The sequence below is a fragment of the Protomyctophum bolini genome (genome assembly GCF_963924005.1).
Source record: "Protomyctophum bolini genome assembly, chromosome: 4".
Classification (NCBI taxonomy): domain Eukaryota; kingdom Metazoa; phylum Chordata; class Actinopteri; order Myctophiformes; family Myctophidae; genus Protomyctophum; species Protomyctophum bolini.
Genome location: NC_137865.1, coordinates 44,043,502 through 44,069,434, shown reverse-complemented (window position 1 = coordinate 44,069,434; position 25,933 = coordinate 44,043,502). Strand labels below are relative to the sequence as shown.

Genomic DNA, 25,933 nt, shown 5'->3' with positions numbered 1-25,933 from the left:
TGCAATGGTGAACTAACCAATTAGGACCCGGTAACCTCCCCCCTGCAATGGTAAACTAACCAATTAGGACCCGGTGCCCTCCCCCCCCTGCAATGGTCAACTAACAGCGCTCTGTTGCTATGGCAATAGCTGGAGATCGCAGGCCGATTTGTCATTTGTAAAGGAAAGGAATATAGAACTGTCCTGATACTGTCCTTGAATAAACAAATTCTCATAAATATGTCACTACTCCAAGCAAAGCGCACAATTGCTCTAACATGGAAAAACACTCCGAGACCACGAGCGAGCCAATGGCTCAGGGAAATGAACATCTGTTGTGCTATGGAGCCAGGACAGATTATTAGGACAGATTCTTATTTGTTACATTTGTCATTACGTGCAGTAACTGTGGTTACACACAATCCACATTCACACAAATGGTTGCACAGGTATTTCAACTATTGGACAGGAAACTCCTGTGGGAAAATTCCGTAATGTCAAAAACATTATTGTGGACAACAAGGGAGCAGCAGCTCATTGTGTTTGTGATAATAGCTTTCACTACTATTATTATTATTATGAGTTGTTGTTCCCACTTCCCACCAAATAGGAGTGGACACACAGAATGAGCATATATAGAGATATGTGAACAATGTAGGATTATTACTAGCAAAAGTATTACCTGCTCCATTCTAGATGACTTGCTGGATCCGTGGCAATTTGCATACAGTCAAAAAAGAGACACCAAAATGTATATTACATATCGGTATATACTATATATTACATGCCGTGACCCGGATGGGGTTCCCCCGTGGGAGGAGGTCAAAAGGGGGGTAAGTGTATAGCAGAGTGGCTCAGAGCCTCAGCCTGATGGCCTCAAAAGTATAACAACAACAACAGCTCAACATTCAACACCATAGTCCCAGAAATGCAGAAAGACATAAAGCTTCGAGACCTCGAGCTGCACCATGTGCGACCATGGATACTAAGACGTCCTGACAAACAACATGGCCAACAACATCCCATCTGACCCCGTGCCCCTCAGCACAGGAGCCCCCCCGGGATGCGTGCTGGCTGGGCCTTTCTCCTTTACACTCATGACTGCATCGCCACATAAAAGCTCCAATGTCAATGTCCTCCACATGACATTGACTTCAGGCTTCATCGCCTGAAGAGGTTCAGCACAAGCACCGGTATAAACAACTTCAATAAAAGCTTTTTGTCAGACTGTGTCACTGCCTGCCTGGTATGGAAACAAGGACCGCCCATGAACAGAAAAACCTTGAAGGAGAACAGAAGAATGGTGTGGTGACACCAGAGATGCAAAGTCTCTGGTGGAGATTTACTTCATATATCCTGTGGAGCTGTCCATGCTTGGAGGAGTTCTAGCTAAAACAATGTCAGAAATAGTATAGGGTGTGACTGTCACACCCTATACTATTTCTGACATTGTGACATAATACACGATCGTAGGATCTGGATTTTGGGAGTACGTACTGTGTACAGGGACTCACATTAAGCCATCATAAGAACATACTTTATTTAATTAATTTTCTGGCTGGCACAGCTGGGAAAAAATGTATTCTTCCTGAAAAGATTGCATACAATGTAAGGAGGAATCCAGCAACATATGAGAAAATATGAGGTTCCTTTATGGCTTTATTACCATGATTAATAAATAAATGGGATATTGTATCATGTTGGAACATGATACAAGATCGAACTTGTACTGTACTTGGGGTGTGTGTGGGTGGGTTGTTTTTGTTGTCGTCCAGTCTTTGTTTTTTGTCATTGTAAAAAAAAAAAAGGCTTGTTGCCCTGCCCTACCTGGGCCCTCATCAAACCCTGTACACTCAAGACACTGCCCCCTCTGCCACCTCTAGATCTCCATATACGGAGCTGACCTGTTCTGACATTCCATATGTTGATCTGACCTCATCAAACGCTGTACAATCAAGACACACTCCATATATGGCCAGATCTCATCAAACCCTGTACTCCCACCTAATACATGCCCAAATGGGCGTCGTTGAAATTAAAACCTTAGAGAATCACTGATTTAGGACAATGTCAAAACCTGTTATTTCTTATATCCCTCATCCCACCCTAGACAGTATGTGTCTTTCAAAGAACCCCACAGCCATCCCCCCCGGTAATGGAGGTCAGGCAGAATCCGTAGAAATACTGGCTTAATATCCGCCCAAAAAAGATTTCACCCACTTCTTTGACCTGTAAACCAGTGATGTGACAATAAAAGACGATGTGTGTGAAAGAGCCCTGAATCCAGGGCACTCACAGGGACAATATCTAGGACAGCGGCCTTCGCTTGTAAATCACTTTAAATTGTCTGGAAGGTGCAATATAATAAATAACGTTTGTTTGATTTATGGATTGAATGATCCCTCGATCTTTCTCTCAAATGGTACCCTGCAACTTCCAACCTCACTGTCCTCTGCAAATACCATCCATGAATCATGTGCACTGTTGATTTTGACAGCCGATTTAGTTGTCATTTAATGTAACTTAATTTAAATTGTCAATATATTTAGTCGCAGTTTAAGCCCCATAGCTTAGGTTCCGTTTAGATTTTGGTTTTTAGTCGAACGAAATCAACACTGGCTCCGTGGCGTCGACTATAAACGGGGCATCCGGACGGACAATAAATAATGAGCGTGACTGATGGCATTAATTGTATCCTGTTGTTTGACGATGATATCCGTCTCGCTGTGTCTCCTGCCGGTACAGACAGCTGTCTCAGCAGACTGGGAAACCATATGGAGACAATAATAGCTAACATACTGTTCTCCATGACAGTCACTCATTATAACGCTGGTGACGAACATATTCACATATTTTGTGTAAACAGCACACACGCACGCACGCACGCACGCACGCACGCGCGCGCCCGACCTGCTTTCCTTCCGCCAAATTAGACCTGGAGCGGAGCCTGAACCTGACGTGTTGTTGAACAATAACAGCTCATTTACAATTAGGACTCGTCAGTACAGTGTGTGCCTCAACCATGTAATGTTCAGCTCAAAGTGGCCAGTGTTCTATTTTTAGCTCACACATTCGCTTTCACTCGCTCTTTACTTCACCACGTTTCAACCTATATATATTCATAGAATTGGTCCTCACAAATATTCATGATAAAATAGCACAAGTTTGTTATCTATCTACTCGGCCTGTATCTTAGAGGAGGGCTGTGCATCTCCCGTCAGTCAGTCCGTCAGTCACGCCTCGTGACATGCTCCATATATGGCCAATTCATTCCATATGTTGATCTGACCTCATCAAACCCTGTACACTCAATACCCGCTCCATATATATCCATATATATATGGCCAGTACAAAATTCATTCCATATGTTGATCTGACCTCATCAAACCCTGTACACTCAATACCCGCTCCATAATATATGGCCAGTACAGAATTCATTCCATATGTTGATCTGACCTCATCAAATGATCTGTACTGACATCACAATCGACCATCTCAACAGAATGATTGATCTCCAGAATGATCCCAAAACTCCAGAACTCTACCTTCAAAACTCTTCACAGGACACCAACAACAGGACAAATACCTCTTCAGGTTTCTACCTTCAAGACAGTAGGATTTTTTTTTAAATTGGTCAAGGTTTATCCCATGCCAAAGCGCCAGCGCTCGCCCAGCAGTCAGTCGTCACACAGGAGTGTGAAATAACGGCTGGACGTCTTATCAACTGACAGGGGGAGTGGACGTATAGCGCATGGACGTCTTCTGTGAGAAAGACTTGGCTACAGAGAGCCATTAATCAGTACAGCTGTCTAGGCATGTGGACAACAACACAGCTGATACCGAGGCCTTCAGAGATGCCAAAACTACATTACGCTCTGTACTGTAACCCTACGTGGGAGAGAGAGAGAGAGAGCGGCGGGGGGGGTGGCAAGGAGGAGAAAATAAGAGGGCGTGAGGATACGAGTAGGAAGGGTGATGGAGGGGGAACGTGTGGCAGGCAGAACAGTGGAATGTTGCAGGAGAGAATTATACGTACAGTAAGATAAGTGTAGTGAAAATAAAAGTGAGGCGAAGAGAGAGGGGGGGGGGTTAGGTGGGATGGGACCGGGGAGCAATGCGGTGCAAGAGAGAAAAGTGATGTAACGAGGGAGAAACGCAATGAGAGAGAACGCACGCACACACACACACACACACACACACACACACTCACAGTCTGTCCTTCCCCAACCATTACCACTGCCATGTCTTTGATCAAGACACCAAGCCATAGCTGGACTGAAAGAAGCAAACAGCAATGTGTGGATGTTGGCACTGCCTGTCAGGTGGAAATCTCGTATGTCCATAAACCGTTCCTTTTCAGGAAAACATGTAGATGTAGAGAAGATGTGGATATACTGAATAGCATTGTGTGTGCACGTGTGTGTGTGTGTGTGTGTGTGTGTGTGTGTGTGTGTGTGTGTGTGTGTGTGTGTGTGTGTGTGTGTGTGTGTGTGTGTGCGTGTGTGCGTGCGCATGGCTGAACAGAGGTCTATCAATGGTGGAGTCCTCCTTATTCTATGTGGTGTGTCAACGAGGGTTGAGTAATATGGATTGCTCGAGTCTAATTGAACCTTTTCTGTGTGGTGGCATAGGTGCTCCATATATTAGGTTAGACTGTTACTACATCAGGACATATCATCTCGTGAGTCAAGAGACTTATGGGGGATATTACACGTGATGATAGCAGGACTCCAAAGGGCCCCAGAGCAGAGGTCAGTAATCCATGAAGTCGCATGAACTCGAAATATAGGAGAGGATGCACGCATGCAGGCTGACTCCGCGCGCGGACACGCACACGCACGCACAAATCACTTGCACCCACATGCAATAAACGCACGCACGCAAACACACGCACTGGGTTAGCTCAGAGTGTTGGGGGGGGGGGGGGGGTTAGAGGGGCCTCGTTAGCGGAAGGTAGATAAGAAGAACCGTGAGGCCCTGAGGCCTTTCCTCCGCCCCGCCCTAGCGGCTAGGGAGAGGCAAGAAGAAAATGTCTAACATGCATTTAGGCATGCACTTATAGAAGAAAAGAAATTAATGGTGTCATACGGTTAGATAGAACCTGGTAAAGGTATATAGTGATTAGTGAAGCATCAGAAGTATTTTTGTATGAAAAAGCTGATACTAAATACTTGAGCAAAGGGAAACTAACCGATGGCATATGTAACTCTGGGTGCTAACTATGTGATCTGTGGGAAACAGATTACTGGTCTTGCAGATAGCCCAGAGATGCAGACAGTAGTACGATGGAGACGCAAACCGTAGGAATATGGTGTGATTGACCTAGGACGCATATACAGGGATATGACTGGGGAAAACCCAAGGAAATGGGGTAATATAGCCACTATGGGCATGGGCCCTGCCTTTGAAACAACAGGAGGATACACGGTTATTTTCTGACATCTGCGAACTGAAGAAAGGGGAACAAGTAAATCATGTGGTCAAGACAACTGACCACTGTCATGGTATGGTGAAATGCAGAAAGTACATGGTGTGACTGTAAAAACATGATATGAAAATGCTGAGAGATGATGGTACTGGGTCCGGAAAAGAGGAGGTGTTAAGGCCTATGGATTAACGTATAAATAAGGGTGACCGAAGTCACCAGCGGGCTTCTTCGTTTCCATTTAATCAGGACTGTAGATTTCTCAAGACCTCTCACCCTGAGCGATTTAGTATGTTCTGTATAGTCAGAACCCATAGATAGGCTATTGAAAGATCATACTTAGTCATTTTTTCCAAGTTATACTTGAGAGTCTAAAAAAGACATTAAAGATGATAGACTAATAGATGCGGGTATTCAAATCTAGCCAAACTTGATGGAAACATATTGGCATAAGGGGCTCCCAATTATGGGGAATTAGATCTGGGGATTTTAAACCCGGGAACTCTAAATTCTAATAATTGTATACTGGCGAGGAACGAGATTGATCACCTTAAAATCCTCACACCGGACTCAATGCATCATCAGGACTGAGGCGATGGAATAGATTGTAAGTAGAACCGAACCTTGAATCGAGACAGGAACTTTGTGGGAAGTGAATGTTTAGATGTAATGATTGTTATTATAATTGTTTTGATTAATTCTACTGACTAATGAATTTGTATTAGCTGATTTGAACTGCTTCAACCTGAGTATTTACTAAAAGCTATGACTGCTATTCCAAAATAAAACGTATATCTTTCCTGTATTTAAAGCAATTGTTTCAAGAGAATTATTTTGACACTGTGGGATTCATCCCACCATTGGGGTTTTGACCTCCTTGTTAGAGTAAAATATAGGTTAGTGCATCTTAAAGAGTTTAATGGGTTACCTCTAACCACACCATTGTAAAACAACACTCTAGGTCTAGACTGTATAGACTTTAAACAACAAAACCAGTCATTCACCAAGTGCACGCGCGATTAGTAGGGTAGCGGTCATCAAATAAGGTATTAATAATGGTCCTAGTGTGTGTTATGGGTTGTACATGTGCTAGGCTTATTAATGAAAATGAGTGTGGCCTTGAGTCAGCTGAGTGTAGCTGGAGTCAAGTATCCTACGGCAAATAGTCCCAGTATACACTCCTGTATCTGAATAGGGCTTTATAGTGAGGGAGCCAATTCATTCAAAGCTGGTGTGTGACCTTTATAGATAGGGAGACTATTTAACAGGTCAAGGCGTATCCCTTGTTGCCTGGTGTTTATGCCACATACAGTATAGAGTCTTTATTATACAGGGCTCAGAGCAATATTTGGTGTTCATGTTACTGAAGTCATGCATTCACTGTCATTCATTAACCTTACATAGAACACACACATGCACATGTGTGAAACTCTGCACATACAGATGTGCCCTGTGAGAACTTCACATGTCCTGCCATCGGCAATTCAGTAGATTGTCAGTGCATTGTTAGAACATCGTTAGTGAGAAAGCAGGGCTTTCCAAGGTGTTATTATTATTAATTCTATTCAGATTACCTGTAGTTCCTCTGCTGGACACTTATTTTCAGTAAAGCAATAGAATTAGCAAGGCTAATCAGTGAATAAAACCTGCAGGGAAAACGTGCCTTTTAAAGAAACCGTCAGGAAAAGATCTGGAAAGCATGAAGAGTTGTTATGTAAATAGGCTACAGCTTGCATCATGAAATGAGCTTTTTTGATACAGCCGCAAGACATTTGTAGAGAAACTCGAGAGAGAGAGAGACGAGGCAGAGAAACCGGTTTTGGCAAAGCAGAAATGTGACAGTGCAGTTCACTCAACTTCCCGGCGAAACCTGCCAGATGTGCCATTTCACACACCTGTCACATTTCATTAAAGGTTGACTATACTAAACAAAGGGAAAGCAAATACAGGCAGTAGCTGGCAACAACATACAGTACAGTACAGTAGCATCCAAACAAATAGGAGAAGCAGTATTCCATTCCTTGTATTTCTTATGGCAACATCCAACTCCTTAGTCATCCCCTAAGCAACGATTAGTTAAACACAAGGATATATTTCACCGGTGGAAACCCCAATGAGTGCAGCCTAACAGCATAGAGTTAAGCTAGGATTGCAATGAGGGAATTACTGTAGGTGTATGTCCGCAAGCAGTTTAAATATTCTATGAGAGTGTGAGTGTGAGTGTGAGTGTGAGTGTGTGTGTGTGTGTGTGTCCTGTGCATGCGTGTGTGTGTCTCTGTGCATGCATGAATGTCAAGTCATGAAATTATTACATAAAAGAATCCCATTTTCTGAATGAGAAAAATAAAAAGCAGTACAAAACTAGATTATGTGACCAAGACCTTTCTAATGATGCTCCAAAGATACACGATGTGTACACGATGTACATTATGGCAAAGATTTGCTGTAATGCACCACAATGGCTGGCCGGTTGGCTTTCCTCCCTCCCTCCCTCTCCCCGTGAACATCACCGACCCATGTAAAGAGCCTTTTCCTAATGCTTTGAAGAAAAGGCTGTGAGAATATCATCCAGCGTTGTGTCTAAAACCTCTTTAACGGATTAGCCAACACAATGACCCGAGGGTTTATGTCTACTACACTGCAACACTATTAAACTGCAGAAAAACCTCACAAAGGCCACACAATCTGAAAAGGGCACATACCTTCTGAAATCCTGCTTTGAATGTCAAACGTAACACAATATTGTTTTTTTGAAAAATAATAATAATCTGCTATGAAAATGTGATGAATGAACCAATAGTAGACATTTGTTTTTGCTCGCTCTACAAAAAACACAAAGGAAGTAAAAACAAAGTCATATATTCTGGATATGGCACACTAGTCCCCTGCGTGTTTTCCAGCTCATACTCCATCAGAGTAAGCTGCAATGATGAATAAGCATTAGCTCCCAAGTTGTTCTATAAATTATATCCACGAATGGAGTTTACCATCCTGAACGTTCATTTTTTTACAGCCTTTTTCCGGGGATTGAGCACCCCCAGTCAAACCATCATTGCCCTGCATTTTGTGGCAGCCTATTTTTTATGCCAATTGCCAACACAATTCTTCAAACCTGGCCGGTTCTTTGTCATGAAGGGTGAAAGCACAGGAAAAACCTCCTGAGCGTGTAAGGAGGTGTAATAATGATTAAAAAAAAGAACAAACTCTAACTAAACTAAAAACTAGCTATATATCTTGTGTTTATTCAAATGTGCACTTGCAGTTTGGGCAACTCCAAAGCAAACTCCACATGCCCCAGGTTTTATTTACCTGCCAGTGTCTAGGGCAGACATTATTGGGGCTCTATGTCATTTTCAATGTATATGCCCAAGACCATAGACACATAAACGTAGACGCCCTTTCCAGGCTCTGAGGCGCATGATGTCACCATTGAAGGCACACATTTAACGTAACATAAGTCCCGGAAAAGACGAGCTGTGATTGGCCAGTAGTAGTCACTTGAGTGACAGCGAGAGACATGGAGGAGTCGCATGAGTGACGTCACTATAGGGCAGCAGCGACGCAGCGTGCCTTCAGCACTTCTAAATAAGAAAGCTGCGGAGAACTGTTGCTTTGTGTTCACTCTTTAATGTTTTCTGTTAGTCATCTAATCCCCCCTGGCTCTGATGTTGTATTGTTGTATTAATAACTTTGTTGTTTGTGTTTGTTTAAGTCTTGTTTTGTATTGTAATGTATTGTCATGACTGTTATAAAGATTTGTAAAAAAAAAAAAAAAAAAAAACCTTCAGCACTGCACTCCCGCCTTCATTGGGATACACGTCGCTCCAATGAACTGCAACGGCCAGTGAGGCATCTATGCCCAAGACAGGCTATTAAAAGACCTCGGCTTCACCATTACTCCCAGATGGTCTACATCGAGACAGTCTACGAGGCACCCTTGTGGGGGTAATCCCTGACAGACCTGCTGCACTACAGTGATGAGATCTGCCTTCTATCTAATCAAGTAGGGCATAGGAGCTCTCAGCCAGAGTCGAATTAAGAGTGTGCCAAGATCGCCCTCATGCTAAACACAAAGAAAACCGAGGTCATAACCTACAACCCCCAAGAAGATCACCAATTGAAGGCACTCAGTGACTTTTGACTTTCTCCTTTGAGGACGACGTAGAGATGCCTAGTAGACAAGGCTTTTTATTTCATTTTTAACCTTTATTAATACAGGTGAGAATCCCATTGAGATCAAGATGGCTTTTTTACGAGGGAGCCCTGCATTTCTTTGGTCACATTGTCTCTTTCAATTCACAACATGAAGGCCAAGAACCACACATCAAATATTGAGTCACAAAAGCAATGCTGCTGAGCTCCAAAAAATATGTTTTAATCTATTTAATTTCTGCAGGCTGTGGCAGTTCAATAAAAATGTGTCAACTCAAGCATGTCTCACCTAAAGCGAGAAACCAGCTAGCAAATATTCTGGCATTCTGTGAGATGAGCGTCCTAAAGGAAGATACAATTATAGAATCCAGAGTGTTAACTCTGAAAGTTTACAAAGGGTCTATTTTCGATCATATTGATGACATCAGTGTACTCCATACACTATACAGTATATGGCAGGGGTATTCACCTGGCGGCCCGAGGGCCAATTTTTTTAGAGAGAGCTAATGAAAGTAACAGGTATGGTGTGTGCGATATGAAGTGTGAAATTATCAGAATGATATCCTTAATCATATTCAAGGGTTTTGGAGAGAAATGAGACAGATACCACTTTAGACTAGAGTACTGCTGATGTTGTACTGCTACTGTTGGAGCAGCCATAAACTACACAGGTTCATTCCGATGTTCTGGGCATCGTTGTAAAGTTAGTGTTAGTAAAAAGCAGGTAAAAGAGTAACGTTTGAGCAGACTAACATCAGTCACTCAGGAAATATGCAAGCTGCGAACATGAGACCTGTTTCTGAATTCGTCTATAGTAGGGAGACGTATCAAGTGTCCGTAATCTCCAAATTTGGGCACAGTTTCAGTCCGGATCGATCCAGGCCCCATTGACATCCATTATAACAAAAACATGAGAAATTAGTGCATCTACTATGTTAGTGGCCCTGCATGCCTACTGGCAGTGTGCACAAGACATTTGGCATACATCAGTCCAGCCATTCACGAGATTAGTTCTGTGTAAGCAGACATGAACGCACGCACTGAGACGTATGTGCTCAGAGCTGTGTTGTCTTTAATTCATGTTTAATGGAGTCTGAAATTAGGAAGGGGTGCAAATAATTCTCTCTGGTTTGTAGATATAGACACTATTTACAGTAATGGGAATTGAGCCATGCATGACAGTGCTATCAATAAAAACTGGCTTGTATAGTGTCTATTAATCTTTAAATATATTTCCAAAATGGTAACTTTTTATACGTTTCACTGGATCGGTTGGTTCGCAGTCGAGTGTACGGCGGCAGGGATGCCAGAATCTGAGGCCCTGGTTCTCAGCAGGAAACCGATGGATTGTGTAGTCCAGGTTTATTAGTCCTATAGCTATATGTTGTGTATAGGGAAGGGAAGGGAGCGGATAAGCTCCGCGATCAGCGATGGTGATTAGCGTGGCGTGGATTAACATATTAATAGGTGCAAAGATGGCAGATATAAAGATGGCATTTTATGCCATTCTAAGCATAAATAAGACGCCGTTTCTACAATGAGAGGCCTATGGATGCTAGTCGCGGAAACTAACCGAGGCAAAAAAGAAGAAGGTAAATACATATTTTTAATCAAATCTCGTGTTTGTAGTGGAAGGCCCAGGTGACCTTAATATATTTTTGCGAGTATACGTTTGGCACAGATACAGTTAAGTATCTCGGGGTCTTGTTCATGAGTGAGGGGAGGACGGAGAAGGAGATCAGCCGGAGAATAGGAGCACCAGAAGGTGCTCTGTCTACAGAGCATTCTGCGTTCCTACTCTCACCTGTGGTCATAAAGTGTGGGTCAAGACTCAAGTCCGAAAGAATAAGGTTGCGGACACAAGCGGCCGAAATGGCATCTCCCTTAGAGAGAAGGTGAGAAGTTCAATCACGTGAGAGAGACTCGGAGTAGACCTGCTGTTTCTTCCCTTAGAAAGGAACCAGCTTAGGTGGTTCGGGCATCTTGTAAGGATGCCTCCAGAGCGTCTCCCTGTAGGGAGGTCCTTGATGCATGTCCCACTGGGAGGAGACCCCCGGGCAGAACAGATGGATGGATTATCTCCAAACTGGCCATGGCACGCCTCGGGATCCCCCAGAATGTTGCTCTGGAGAGGGAAGTCTGGAGCTCTCTACTGGAGCTGTCGGCGTGGTTAACCGACTACGGATAAGAGGTTGAAGATTGATGGATGGATAGAAGTTTCAAAATATTATAATTTCAGTATGGGTCAGGCAAACGTGTCAAAGACTATAATGGAGATGCGTAAGGTCATTCCCATTTCTCTTTTCCCTTTTAGTCATTCAATAAATCAATAATGGCTCTGACACCAGTAGCTTCTGATCACTCCATAACACTCACTAACAAGCCCCTGAGAATGTGACTGACCACCAGAGAACACTGTAAGTACATGTGTTTTCTTAATTTTTTTGAAGAAAAAAGATGAACAGAAAGAAAGAAAAAAAAAACGGACTTTAACAGTCTATGTTTATTATATCGACAAATATAGTCTCTAACACTATCGTACATTCATAATTCAAATATGAGATTGTCTGGACTGAATGGCTTTTATCATTACGTTGTCAGTTCGGAGACATGAGTTAACACAAATATACGGTGTATATATGAGACAAAAAAGGGACTCCTGCACATCCAAAAAGACCCGTAGGAGGTGCAAGTCTATAGTTAGCAGGCATAGATATCAAAAAGAGAGAAAAAACCTTCCAAGGAAGGGACTGCGGAACACTCCAGGGAACAGAGACGGACAACTTACTGCATCAAACTTATTTAATAAATGCTAATAAATTCTAATAAATAAGTTGATGCAGTAAGTTGTCCGTCTCTGTTCCCTGGAGTGTGCAGTCCCATCCTTGGAAGGTTTTTTTTCTCTTTTTGATGTCTATACGTATATATATATATATATATATATATATATATATATATAAATAAATAAATAATTTCGTTTATTGTATTTTACAATCGTTCAAAAACAATAGGACAATCGGACCGCAAACGGCGGATGCAGGATCAATGCATTATTGTCATCTATGACGGCCACTATATATATTCCATGTCAATATAAGCTCCAGGATGAGGTCACTCTGGAGTGCTCAGGGGTCAGCTTTCTTGTTTCCTTTTCAAACCTTTGTTTTGAGAGGACAGCCAGGGGAGCTCATTCCGTGGCGAGCCACACTGGACCCCTTCATCTTAGCACCTGTCAATGGAGGAATGATTGCCTTCCATACTGCCTGCCCAGTGGGGCTCCCCGCTCCCCCCCTCCCCCACCCTGTCTACAGTATTCATTGGATCTGTTCTCCTGCTTTCAAGTTTGTGTTGATGTGACAGTACATTCCGACAACCTTTGAAGTGAAAAAATAAAAGAGAGAGAGAGAGAGAGAGAGAGAGAGAGAGAGAGAGCCCAGGAGTACTAGTGTGCCCACGACCATATATGGGCTGAAGTGAAAGTGCTTCTGGTGGTGACCTCCTCTGAGGCCCCTCAATACACCACTTACTTTAGGGTCAATTGGACAATTTGTAGACTATATAGATCATACCACAAAGCAAATGTATATTGAATAACAAAAATCTGTTTGATACATGTGCCAAAAGTGGGTTTTTAAAGAAAATTCTAAATGCTGGAAATCCAAGTTAAGCGGAAATGGGTGTGGCCTAAATAAGTAGGTAAAAAGGGGAGGCGGTGGCTCATGTAGTGGCCGGATGGGAGCCGCAAGGTTGCCAGTTTGAACCCGGGCTCCCCCAGAGTCAGTGTTGAAGTGTCCTTGAGCAAAATGGTAAATGGTGCATTTATATAGCGCCTTTACATAGATTGTGCATTACATTCACCCATTCACACACCGATTGCGGCGGAAGCCATGCAAGGCACCAACCAGCACATCGGGAGCAATTTGGGGTTCAGTGTCTTGCCCAAGGACACTTCGACATGTAGACAGGAGGAGCCGGGATTCGAACCGCCGAACCATGGATCATTGGACGTCCTGCTCTACCTCTTGAGCCACAGTCGCCCCCTCAACGAACCCTAATTGCTCCCGATGAGCAGGTTGGTGCCTTGCATGGTTTCAGTACCATCGATGTATGAATGTGTGCATGAATGGGTGAATGTAATGCACAATCTATGTAAAGTGCCTTGGATAAAGGCGCTATATAAATTTATCCACCATTTATCATTTAGGTAGGTGCGTGATGCGTTCTGACTGAGTCCCTATGTAACAAATCTATGTAAAAAAGTACACTGTGAAAGATTTAATGGACACTTAATGGAGAAAATATACATATTGTGGGCAATTATCAAGCCCCCAGAACCACGATATTGAGGCCACCCAGGAAGTAGAGGTACTTCCGGGTGCTTCAAATGCCACCGAGCAGTTTTACGTAGCTTTACTAATGTGGACCTAAATTACAGGAGAGTATAGAGCCCCAGGGTACAGGCTTTAGCTTAGACATACTATTAGTCTGACTGTCATTAGACCGACAACAGGGGCAGCGGTGGCCAAACGGTTTGCGGAGCGGTCTTGATATCGGAAGGTCGCTATAGTTCGTATCCCCTGACCGGCACGTTAAAATTACCGCCGCTGAAGTGCTCTTGGACAAGGCATTGAACCCCTACCATGAAATGTTCCATGAGCAGGGCCTGGCTGTAAACAAGTTCTTGAGCTTAGTCCAGTTACCCTGGGTAAACATAGTACCTTTCCTTTTCCTTTCAACCTACCTCAAACCCTAACCTAACCCTAACCGCAAGTACGGGAGCAGCGCATGTTCGACCACATGTCCGACCGCATGTCCGACCGTTATTTCCGCATGTCGTTCCGTTGGTGTGTCTAATCGCCTGTAATTCGACTCCAACTTCACCAGTACAATATGTTTATCAGAAATATGTTGCTGTATTAAAAGACAAAACTGCATTGACAGCAAAGACTCTTCCAACAAATGAAGGAATTCTCAGAACAAGCTATTTATTTTCACAACAGAATTGCTAGGAACATGTCGCTGTAGTAAAAGACTACAACTTGACAGCATGGTCTTTCTTAGCCTGAGCTAATGTGTTAGGTTTCTGGTCTAGAGGGGCGGGTCGCGGCAGTGATTTGCGCATGCCCCGATTGGATTTCACCGATCTGTCAGTCACCCCCGGCCCCTCCTCTCCCCCACTAGTGCAGCGCTACGTCACATAATTTGTAGCCACGCCCAACCGGAAGGGTTGACTCCCACTTTTAGACCAGACCGGCCAATCCTCCAGGCTTTAATTTTTTGCATCGGCGAAAATGAAAGCCTGGTACTGAGGCTAGGTCTTTCTTAAGGAACTGCCAAACAAGCAACTTGTGCCAAACAAGCAAACTGCATCATAAAATTGTTCAGATGCAGCTGGTTGCCTTGTATCAACGTACATACTGCATGTGAACAGACATTCTCGTTGATGATGAAGTCAAGATGCAAAGCTTGCCTCACTGATGCTCACTTATCACGTGCGCTACGTACAGTACACTAAACTGTATATGATCAACAATATCAGGAATTACACCTCACGATTTCTGTAACCCATTTCCTTCCACCCAGTGTCAATTGTCTAGTCAGTGCAGGGTCATTTTGTGCTCAAACACGAAGATGTATGTATACATTTCTGTCCAGTGATGAGCAGGAGAATGTCTATACGGGTTAAGGTATATGCTATACCGTAGAATAGATGTAGACCTATTTGACCGGGGATTAACATAATTGCCTTGACATTAACGACCGAAAACGAGCACCATCTGGACACGCACGCGCACACGCACTATGCAGTGCTCTAATCGAAAGTCTGGAGTCTCCTACTGGAGGCAGTCTCTCCAAAAGCCCTTGGATATGATTAAGGATTACTGTAAAAATCTATAATTTTTATCCCACGATTTCTCAACCCATTTTTTCACCCAGTATCAATTATCTAATGTAATCCTGGGCGCTACACTTCCTCTGCCAACATGGGGGGGGGGGGGGGGGCATGGACTGAGCTCATGCTGCCATCTATGCATGAGGAGTCCAAGCTGTTTCTTTTCACCTGACAGAGGAGAGTTTCCCCGGTTGGACTGGGGGCGTAGAAGGAACATGTTATTCCGACCAGTTCCTTTCTCCTCCATCAGGCTGGCCAGGAGGAGGTAGTTTAGAACACCTCACTTCTATCCTCTTGTTTAAGGCCACCAGAGACTCACATTAGGCAAAACTGTGCTGGTTTATATTTGAACCACAGCAATATTCCTTCTGACATACTGTAAATGAGCTATGGTAACTATACGTACATGTATACTAGATTACTGAAAGACACCTTGTATAATTACTTTAATTATACAGTGGATAGAATAATGTTGAAAATATGTGTGGTTGTTTTTATTAGAAATGCTCCTTTCATGAACCCGCAAGGACGCTTTAACAAAATGAACTGGATTTTCAAGGCAGCATTAAATTATTTCAGTGCTGTTTGAGTGGGTGTTAAGAAGAGAACTCAAAGGGAATCATTATCCTCTATGCTGTTTGTGTATAAATGTGTATTAATGCAATGTGGCACAACATCGATGGCCTCAGCATAAAAAGCAACGAAGGGGAGAAAATGAGAAGTGGTAGAGGAAGGGAGCAGAGGGCGATAGGAAGCGTACATCGTCGAGTAACAGATATTGGAAGGGACGGTTGGTGAAAAGCCACGGCTGTGTAAATCAGTGAGGGAATGAGCTCTCATTAGTGTAATGTTGAAAGGGTACATTTTGAAAAGGAGAATCATTTTGTTTACCGTTGCACAATTGCATAACACTTGGTCCAGCATTTTCTTTTTTGCATACATTGATTGGAATTTTTTTTTAAATACATGGGTGCTTCAATCAATCAATCAATCAATCAATCAATAAGTTGTCTCAGTTGAATCCCAACCAGGCCAATCAGCATCCATACTACTTTGAACTCAACATCGGAAATTCAACTGTGTGAGATGTTCAGTGCGACAGTTATGGTGCCCGGGGATTTTTTTCAGAATAAAGGCGTTGGGGTGCCAAGCAGATGAGGCAGATGTTACTCTGAAAACCCCCACCTTCCATTTCCCCCCAATGGGAGGTGAAATCTTCCATTACTACATTGTTAACGTAAAACTGATCTATCTTTAGAAGCGTTCATATTCTAACCGAGATGCATGATGAAGTCAGAAATTATTAGGGCAGAACATCGGCGTTATGATCAATCTGACGCAGAGGCAGCGTAGATTCAGAGAAAATAAGGACGTTTGTCGGGCCGTAAACCAGGAAGTAAACCAGGTCCGGGAGGGGCTGAGCGACGCAATGCAATGCCTAGCTATGGCCGCTGTCAAAAAATGGATGTTGATGAAATGCTGTTTTATAAAGTGGTATATATCGAAAAAATTAAAATAAAAAAAATACATTAATACAGAAAGTCTCCTCAAATCATCATCCTAAAAGCATTTATTTTCCTCTTACCCTCTCTCCCTGTGTGTGAGCACTACGTATATCATCTTAACCCATTTTGGTGTTTTAATAATTTATAATTTAGCTATTTTCGAAAAGTCGTGAAAATGTGTCTCAAATCCTGTCAGGATTTAGAAGACATTTTATGAATTTCGACGTCAGGCCTAAATGGGTTAAACTGTTTCACCTACAGCAGTATTGATGTTGCTTGTAGATAAGTAGGGACATTCCGTGGCATTTAATCTGGCTTTTTTCAAGCTGTATTCTATTTTGAATCAACGGAATGTATAATGTGTTAGTGCAAACTCGCGTGTGTGTGTGTGTAAATGGTAAATGGTGCATTTACATAGTGCCTTTATCCAAGGCGCTTTACATAGATTGTGCATTACATTCACCGATTCACACACACACATTCATACACCGATTGCAGCGGAAGCCATGCAACCAGCACATCGGGAACAATTTGGGGTTCAGTGTCTTGCCCAAGGACACTTCGACATGTAGACAGGAGGAGCCGGGATTCCAACCGCCGACCCATGGATCATTGGACGACCTGCTCTGCCTCTTGAGCCACAGTCGTGTGTGTGTGTGTGTGTGTGTGTGTGTGTGTGGGCGACCCGTGCGCGTGTATTATGTCACTACGGCGTGCCTGTTTCTCACCTGACGCCATGTTGATGTTCCTTGCATCCTTGGCACTAACCCTGTTGTTGGGCGGGTAGTCCGGGACCACATTGTCATAATGCCTCTCTGGCACCTGTGGGTTCGTCTTGGGGGGGTAGTGACTGCAGAGGAACAGAGAGAGAGGGGATGTGGTTTATTGGAAAGGAAGTGCGCGAGGAATGCAAAATGCACAGGGGATGGATGCCTTAAGGATTTGGAAAGGAAGGACAACATGACAGCATGTGGAAAGTCGGATGACGAAAGGACGCACAAGGGATAGGAGAGAGACATGAGAGATGCTGCAGAGCCCGACAATGAGGAGGGTGAGAAGCGGTGTGTGTGCGTGCGTGTGTGTGTGTGTGTGTGCGTGTTGGTTAATGTAAACAGTAGAGACTCATTCTTGAAAGACAGGCAGACGGGTGACACTCCAGAGTTCTAAACTTAATACCCAGATGCACACGCGTGCCCGCACGCACGCACACACAAGCACATGAATGCATCTGAGCATGACATGCAGCACGGCACAGTATTGACACTCACGTTTGGCTATGCTGCTCGTCAATCGCATCCACAGCACTCTCCACAGAGTTCAGCAGGGACTGAATCTGATTGGCCGACTCCTTCAGCAGGAAACGAGTCACAAACTGTTCCACATTGGTCCCTCGCTCATACACCTGAAGGAAGGCGGGGGTGGGGAAATGAGAGGCAAGGGAGAGGAGAAGAAGAGAAACTTTTTATTTTAGTTTTCATTGTGTTTTAGATGTCACAGAGATGCACTTGATGTGTCCCTCATTTGTTCCCCTGACACTTTCATTTGACAAGTTGTATACCTTTTGGGGAGAGCCCAAGTGCTCTCAAGCAGTCTTAAAGGAGCATTCAGTGATTTGGGTGAAAAAAAAACCCTGCAGGTCCGCCCTGGTAACGTGCACATGCACACACACGCTCTACAGTGGACACACACACACACACACACACACACACACACACAGGCCAACAGCACGTGCACCAAGGCCCGCCCACACTATCATGATTGGAGGAAGGCCCCTCCCATCCTGATTGGATGAAGGCTGGCTAACCCTAGCCAAACAACGAAACCTACTCCTATAAACCTATATGGTCACTCAGCACACTCTATAGTAGGGAGGATTATAAAAATAAATACAAAATAAACTCACTGAATATACATACTGTTATAAGCATGAGTTGCCCATGTATAATGGATGTTGTTTCAGATTCAGCAGTAAAACTGTTTGTTTTTGTTCTTCCTCTCCCCTTTTATTTGATGTAATCATGGTGAAGTAATGGTGGATGGTAGCAGAGCATCATTTTTCTTTTCATTTTATGGCATATGTAAAAAAATACTTTAATTTATTCAAGGCGGTTTACAGAGCTTGTGCATTACATTCATCCATTCACACAGACATTCACACACCGATGCCGGGGGAAACCATGCAAGGCTGAAGGCACCAACCTGCACATCGGGAGCAATTAGGGGTTTAGACACTTCGACACTACCTCCGGGTTTCAACATCCGGTCACTCTAGCCACTGAGCCACTGCCGCCCCACGTTGACCACCTGGCCTTAACCCATTCTGACCTGAGATCAGATTCATACGAGGTTTCCACTGGACACACACACTGGTCTGATTAACCCATTCTGACCTGAGATCAGATTCTAAAAATGTCAGTCGTTCTTCGATTTTTCAAAAAATAGCAGACCTACAAGCTCGTTGCGCGCCACTCGGTGGCGCGCTATGAGCTTGTAGGTCTGCTATTTTTCAATAGTTAAAGCATAACTTGATGCCAACACCAAAATGGGTTCCCGTTCAGAATGGGTCAACAATAAAACGTTGCAGTTGTCATTAATGATCCATCCATAATCAATCAATCAATCCAATCCAAGTATCTCTGCTGTTTCCACAGCACAGTTTTATGATGCGTTAGATTTTGGTGTGCAAATGTTCACGCATTGACAGTAGTCAACACCAATTATTAATGTCATTAGCTGCAGCGCTACATTGCTGCTAATACGGTTTTTATTCCCCTTTAATAAAGTCCTCAAGGGACAAACCACAGACCTGCTCCACTGAGCATGAATATTGGAGTCCTTCTTTGTGAAATTGTGAAAGCGTTTGAAGTGCTTCAAATAGTGGTGGTGGAACCCCTTGCAACAACTCTGCTAATCAACACCACCAGCTGCAGTTATGTGCAACAGCACATCAAGATGTACCGCACGGCACACACAGGTCACTTAGATGTATAAATACACTCTTTACTGTATGCTGCCAGCACTGCATAATATTGTTGTGTGTAGTTTATATTATAGAGAGCTAAACCATAGATTAAAGTTTCACTTGGGTATTAAACATTTCTATGGCCAACAATCTCCCACACGGATAGTCCAGGAAGTCAACTTTAAGAGACTCCTACTGTCAACGGGGCTACTGTAATGGGTTATGCATGTACTCCAGATCCATTCAGCCAGGTCAGCTTTATTGTCAGAAGTCACGGTACAATGATTCAGGGAGACAATTAAAGTTCCTGTGCACTCAGCCCCTCTGCTGCTCACTAATCAAAGTACAAAGGCTCCCACGAGAAGAAGCAGGAACACACACGAAGAAGCCGTATTGACTTTCATTATTACAGCCAATTACTTTTGTTGTAGATTACTATACATGCCCATACACACACACCTGTGTGCATACCGACATGTGTGCAACCCGCTTACAGATGACACAGACAAACACATATACACACACACACACGCAGATAAATACTAATAAGAATCTGTGCAGAGCAATCCATCTACGTTATTCCTGTCAGCACTACAGCGTGATTAGATCCTTCTGCAAATCCATGGGAGTAAAAAAACAATTTAAATATAAATCAAGTATACATTGAAATACAGTCAATGGGGCTCGACATCAAGAAATAAGAATGATCTTACAGCGGACGTGCTGATTGAAGAACACTCCAATGAATATCACCCCGTGATTCAATTACCACTGGCAAAGTGGAATATTAGTCTGCATAAACAGACATGAGGAATATTACATTTTGTCCAGAACCTATTTGAAGTGCCCTGCAAGGCATAACAAGCAGCACATAATTTGGCGTTAGAATGAGTTAATTATTAAATATTCATGTAATCACATCTGGAAATTCAATCTGCAAATACAGCTATTTATTCTAACGTGTAGCCTACTGCATGTATGTATACGTACGTGTAAGCTCGTTATTTTCTGCGAAAGCTTTCCCCATAGTAACAGAAAACAGAAAACACACTAGCATAGAGCACAGAGGGACTCACTCTACTCAAGTGGTGTGCATGGGAGCGTGTGCGAGAGACTGAGGTGAAAGGTGAAACTCAACTCTGAGATTGCATCCTGTTCTCTATACTGCCTCCCACTGGTCAGCCGGGGCGCCAGATGGAGGGGAAAGGAACTGATTGGAATAACGTGTTCCTTCCGTGCGCTACGTCCAACCGGGGAAACTCCCCCCCCCCTGTCAGGTGAAAAGCAACGCTTGGACTCCTCATGCATAGGATGGAGGCGTGAGGTCAGTGACTCTGTCGCGCTCCCCAGGCAGAGGAACTGTAGCACCCAGGATTACATTAGATAACTGACACTGCAGGGTGAAAAAATGGGTTGCAAAATCTTGGGAATACGAGACTGCTCGCCCCTTTACCAACTCGCCCCGGGCGTACAGCCGGCGTACAACATCGCAGCCTGGTATTCCTAAAGTAATCCAAGCACTGAGAATTGGTTCTCAGTGCACTCGTCATATAGCACTGACGAAGGACCGAAACGTTTGCTTTTTAATTGCACTTTGAGCACAGAGCACTTTATGAGCATGATAAAAGAAAAGAAAAAATATTTTCTTAAGTCTCAGCCTAAGGAGTTTTACTTCTATTTTGTATACGGTGAGCGAGTCTTTTTCTGTCAAAGTTTCCCTAAAGTAATCTAAGTGAATTATGCTTAAACGGTTAAACCTAACCTAATTCCTAACCTCAACCTCAGTAAAAACGATGCCTAAACCTAACCCTATTCCTAAACTTAACCCCAGTAAAACGATGCCTAACCCTAAACTTATTTCTAACCTTATTCTCAGTAAAAACAAAATAAAGAATACAAGAACCGCCGCACCGAGCTGTCGGCGTGAGGTCGGCGGAAGAAAGCTGGGGCGAGATGGAATTGGGGCGACATGACCCGTTACCGCATCAAGTAGCTTGACGGACACCATTGTTCCTCTAGTGACAGTCTATAAGCTCCACCAAGACAGCAATCTAGATCTTATCTACAGTATAGATACATGAGGATGAGATTGTCCAGAGAGAAATTGATAGAGAATGTGGGTCCATCCATGCACAGCACACATGCATGTACGTATTGTGCAGTGCACGGCCCACATCTGTGACGGTGTGCGCAGTGCAGCGGCCTGCGGGTCTGCCTCCATTACACCATGTGTCCATCATGTAATTCCCGTCCCTGCGTCGCAGGGTCCCAGCGGGACTAGTGGCACCAAACCAAAAGGATAGAACACTGTGATCTATAATTCACACAGAACACTGACCCTCTGAGGAAATAAATGGAAACTCTGTCCCTCCAATGATTGCCTCTATTGTTTATCCCATTCTGACCTGAGATCAGATTCATACGAGGTTTCCACTAGGACACACACTGGTCTGATGAACCCATTCTGACCTGAGATCAGATTCTAAAAATGTCAGTCGTTCTTCGATTTTTCAAAAAATAGCAGACCTACAAGCTCGTAGCGCGCCACTCGGTGGCGCGCTATGAGCTTGTAGATCTGCTATTTTTCAATAGCTAAAGCATAACATGATGCTAACACCAAAACGGGTTCCCGGTCAGAATGGGTTATTTTGTGTGTGGTCGTTTCTGCATCCACGTAAAGCTCTGCATGATGAAAGAACACAACAGAGCTCATCAGATTATACTTTTACCGTTTCGTTAACCATGCAGTATATTGTACGTATATATATATATTAGCTATTGAAAAATAGCAGATCTACAAGCTCATAGCGTGCCACCGAGTGGCGCGCTAAACGAGCTTGTAGGTCTGCTATTTTAGAAAAATCGAAAAACCACTGACCACTGATTTTTCAGAAAACTGTGAGGATGTAGAAGACATTTTCAGAATCTGATCTCAGTTCAAAATGGGTTAAGATAATGCAGGCTTCATTTGAAATAATAGCCTGCCATAAAACACTGCATGCTGCAGAGAATGGCCTTTTGTCAGCCTCAATCAGCGCTTTTATCGCACAATGGAGCTGACAAGATATACGAGATCAGATTTGAGGAGAAATTGCATCTGTGAAGGGCAATTGACCGAGGCGGCTGGGTCAATAAGCCTTTGTGTGCATGATTGTTGATGTGTTGTGTGTGCATGTGTGCTTGCCTGTGTGTGTGGCATTTGTTTGTGAACTTTGTATTTTCACGTAGTGACACACACACACACACACACACACACACACACCCCTGATTAATGGTGGCAGTGGGTTACAGAAGGTGGTAATCAGTGATTACACCTTCAACACCCTTCTAGAGAGAGAGAGAGAGAGAGAGAGAGTTAGGCTAGCGGAGGGAGGTGGCGTGGGTGCAGATGATGAAGTGGGTATATCAGTTGAAGAAAGGAGATAGATTGAATCAGAAAGGGAGGGAGTGTTTTTTTCAGCGATGGAGATGGAGGGCGAGAGGATGGGAGAGATGATATCGTACTGTACATCTACAGTACATCACTGTGAGTACAACTGCAGTGATGGAGGGCGAGAGGAGAGAGCTTTGTAACTCTGACCAACTACTCTATTGCAGTGGCTCCCAACAATGTTGTTTTGGGTCGACTCGTGAGTAAAATATGTCCTGTCACTGTTCACTAGTAATACCATTTTGTGTCGAGAGCTGAAAAGGCTTGGGGCATATCTTTGGTCCAACACCCTAAGCTAACCCTAACCGCACGTGGTGTCGGAGCCGCTGGTGAGTCTTAACCAGCCACATATGTGTCTTAACCCATTCTGACCGGGAACCCCTTTTGGTGTTCGCATCATGTTATGCTTTAGCTATTGAAAAATAGCAGATCTACAAGCTCATAGCGCGCCACCGAGTGGCGTGCTACGAGCTTGTAGGTCTGCTATTTTTGAAAAATCGACATCTGACATTTTTAGAATCTGATCTCAGGTCAGAATGGGTTAATCAGACCAGTGTGTGTCCAGTGGAAACCTCGTATGAATCTGATCTCAGGTCAGAATGGGTTAACCGGCCACGTATGTGTCTTAACCGGCCACGTATGTGTCTAAAGCCCAACACACACCGTCTGTGAAGCGGGTGCGCAGCGACATGGCACAGTATTGCCGCACAGCAACACCCACAGGACACGGCGTGCTAGTACAGACCTGCCAGCCACGCCCACAGATACCCGAATGGAGGCCGTGCGGCAACGCCTCGAAAATAGAACAGCGGCGCAGCGTGAACACGCGCCAGCGCACGTCTGATGAATAACGCCGGAAAAATAACGGAGGCGGCTGTTTTGACGCACGGCGTTCACAGACGGTGTGTGTTGTTGGGCTTTAACAGGCCACGTATGTCGGAGCCATGGGCCTACATGTATTTGTATTGCCTACATGTATAATACATGTATTAGAGAGAGAGTGCATTTGTACTGCCTACAACATGTATTTGAGAGAGAGAGAGAGAGAGAGAGAGAGAGGGTGCACTTGTACTGCCTACAACATGTATTTGAGAGAGAGTGCAATTGTACATTTTGTACTGCCTAAATTACAACATGAATTTGAGAGAGAGTGCGCGTGTACACAATGGCACGTGTGTGCCACTATGACCACCTGGACCAAAGTTTCTATTTACAGACCTTGTTACAGCTGTTGCCTAAGAACTCCCTTTTGCTAGTATTGAAAGTTTTGTGCTCAGAAGTTTTACAATAATTAGAGCCCACAATATGAAACCATTCCTTCCTAAAGAAAATATGAGACAACTTTTTTTAAACAGATGGGACATGCCATGTTTCAGACAGCTTTTACAGTAACTTGTTTTGCTTGCTTGCACATTAACATGCACGCACACACGCAATGTGCTTCTTTTTTTTTACCATTTGTACGGACATGGATTCCACAGAGGCAGCAATAGACGTGATCTAATAACAGCTAATTCCATTCATCTTCCCAAACAGAGGTGATAAAATCAATGTATAGCAGCCTTCAGCCTGTGGGGCCATCCATCACACTCTGCATATCGTAATACATCACGACCATGTATTGGATAACGGTGGGTGTTTCCGTCCTGCGGGGAATGCAGGAAAAACCCCTCCGGTACAGTAAAACCCCTCCCATACAGACTATAAGAGGAAAAACCCCTCCAGTACAGACTATAGGAGGAAAAACCCCTCCCATACAGACTATAAGAGGAAAAACCCCTCCAGTACAGACTATAGGAGGAAAAACCCCTCCCATACAGACTATAAGAGGAAAAACCCCTCCCATACAGACTATAAGAGGAAAAACCCCTCCAGTACAGACTATAGGAGGAAAAACCCCTCCCATACAGACTATAGGAGGAAAAACCCCTCCCATACAGACTATAAGAGGAAAAACCCCTCCCATACAGACTATAAGAGGAAAAACCCCTCCAGTACAGACTATAGGAGGAAAAACCCCTCCCATACAGACTATAAGATGAAAAACCCCTCCAGTACAGACTATAGGAGGAAAAACCCCTCCCATACAGACTATAGGAGGAAAAACCCCTCCCATACAGACTATAAGATGAAAAACCCCTCCAGTACAGACTATAGGAGGAAAAACCCCTCCCATACAGACTATAGGAGGAAAAACCCCTCCCATACAGACTATAAGATGAAAAACCCCTCCGGTACAGACTATAGGAGGAAAAACCCCTCCCATACAGACTATAAGATGAAAAACCCCTCCGGTACAGACTATAAGATGAAAAACCCCTCCCATACAGACTATAAGAGGAAAAACCCCTCCCATACAGACTATAGGAGGAAAAACCCCTCATACAGACTATAAGATGAAAAACCCCTCCGGTACAGACTATAGGAGGAAAAACCCCTCCCATACAGACTATAAGATGAAAAACCCCTCCGGTACAGACTATAAGAGGAAAAACCCCTCCCATACAGACTATAAGAGGAAAAACCCCTCCCATACAGACTATAAGAGGAAAAACCCCTCCCATACAGACTATAAGAGGAAAAACCC

General features: G+C 43.8%; 1 protein-coding gene across 1 annotated transcript in view; it reads right to left on the bottom strand.

Annotated features, from left to right (window-relative positions):
• Positions 1–25,933, bottom strand: part of necab2 (N-terminal EF-hand calcium binding protein 2) — a gene marked incomplete at its 5' end in the record, with an annotated part of 161,536 nt that overhangs the window by 56,259 nt on the left and 79,344 nt on the right. Inside the window, 2 exons of the mRNA XM_080761801.1 lie at positions 17,683–17,804; positions 18,223–18,356. Of these exons, the coding sequence (XP_080617927.1) occupies positions 17,683–17,804; positions 18,223–18,356 (256 nt within the window). The remainder of the gene's footprint in view (positions 1–17,682; positions 17,805–18,222; positions 18,357–25,933) is intronic.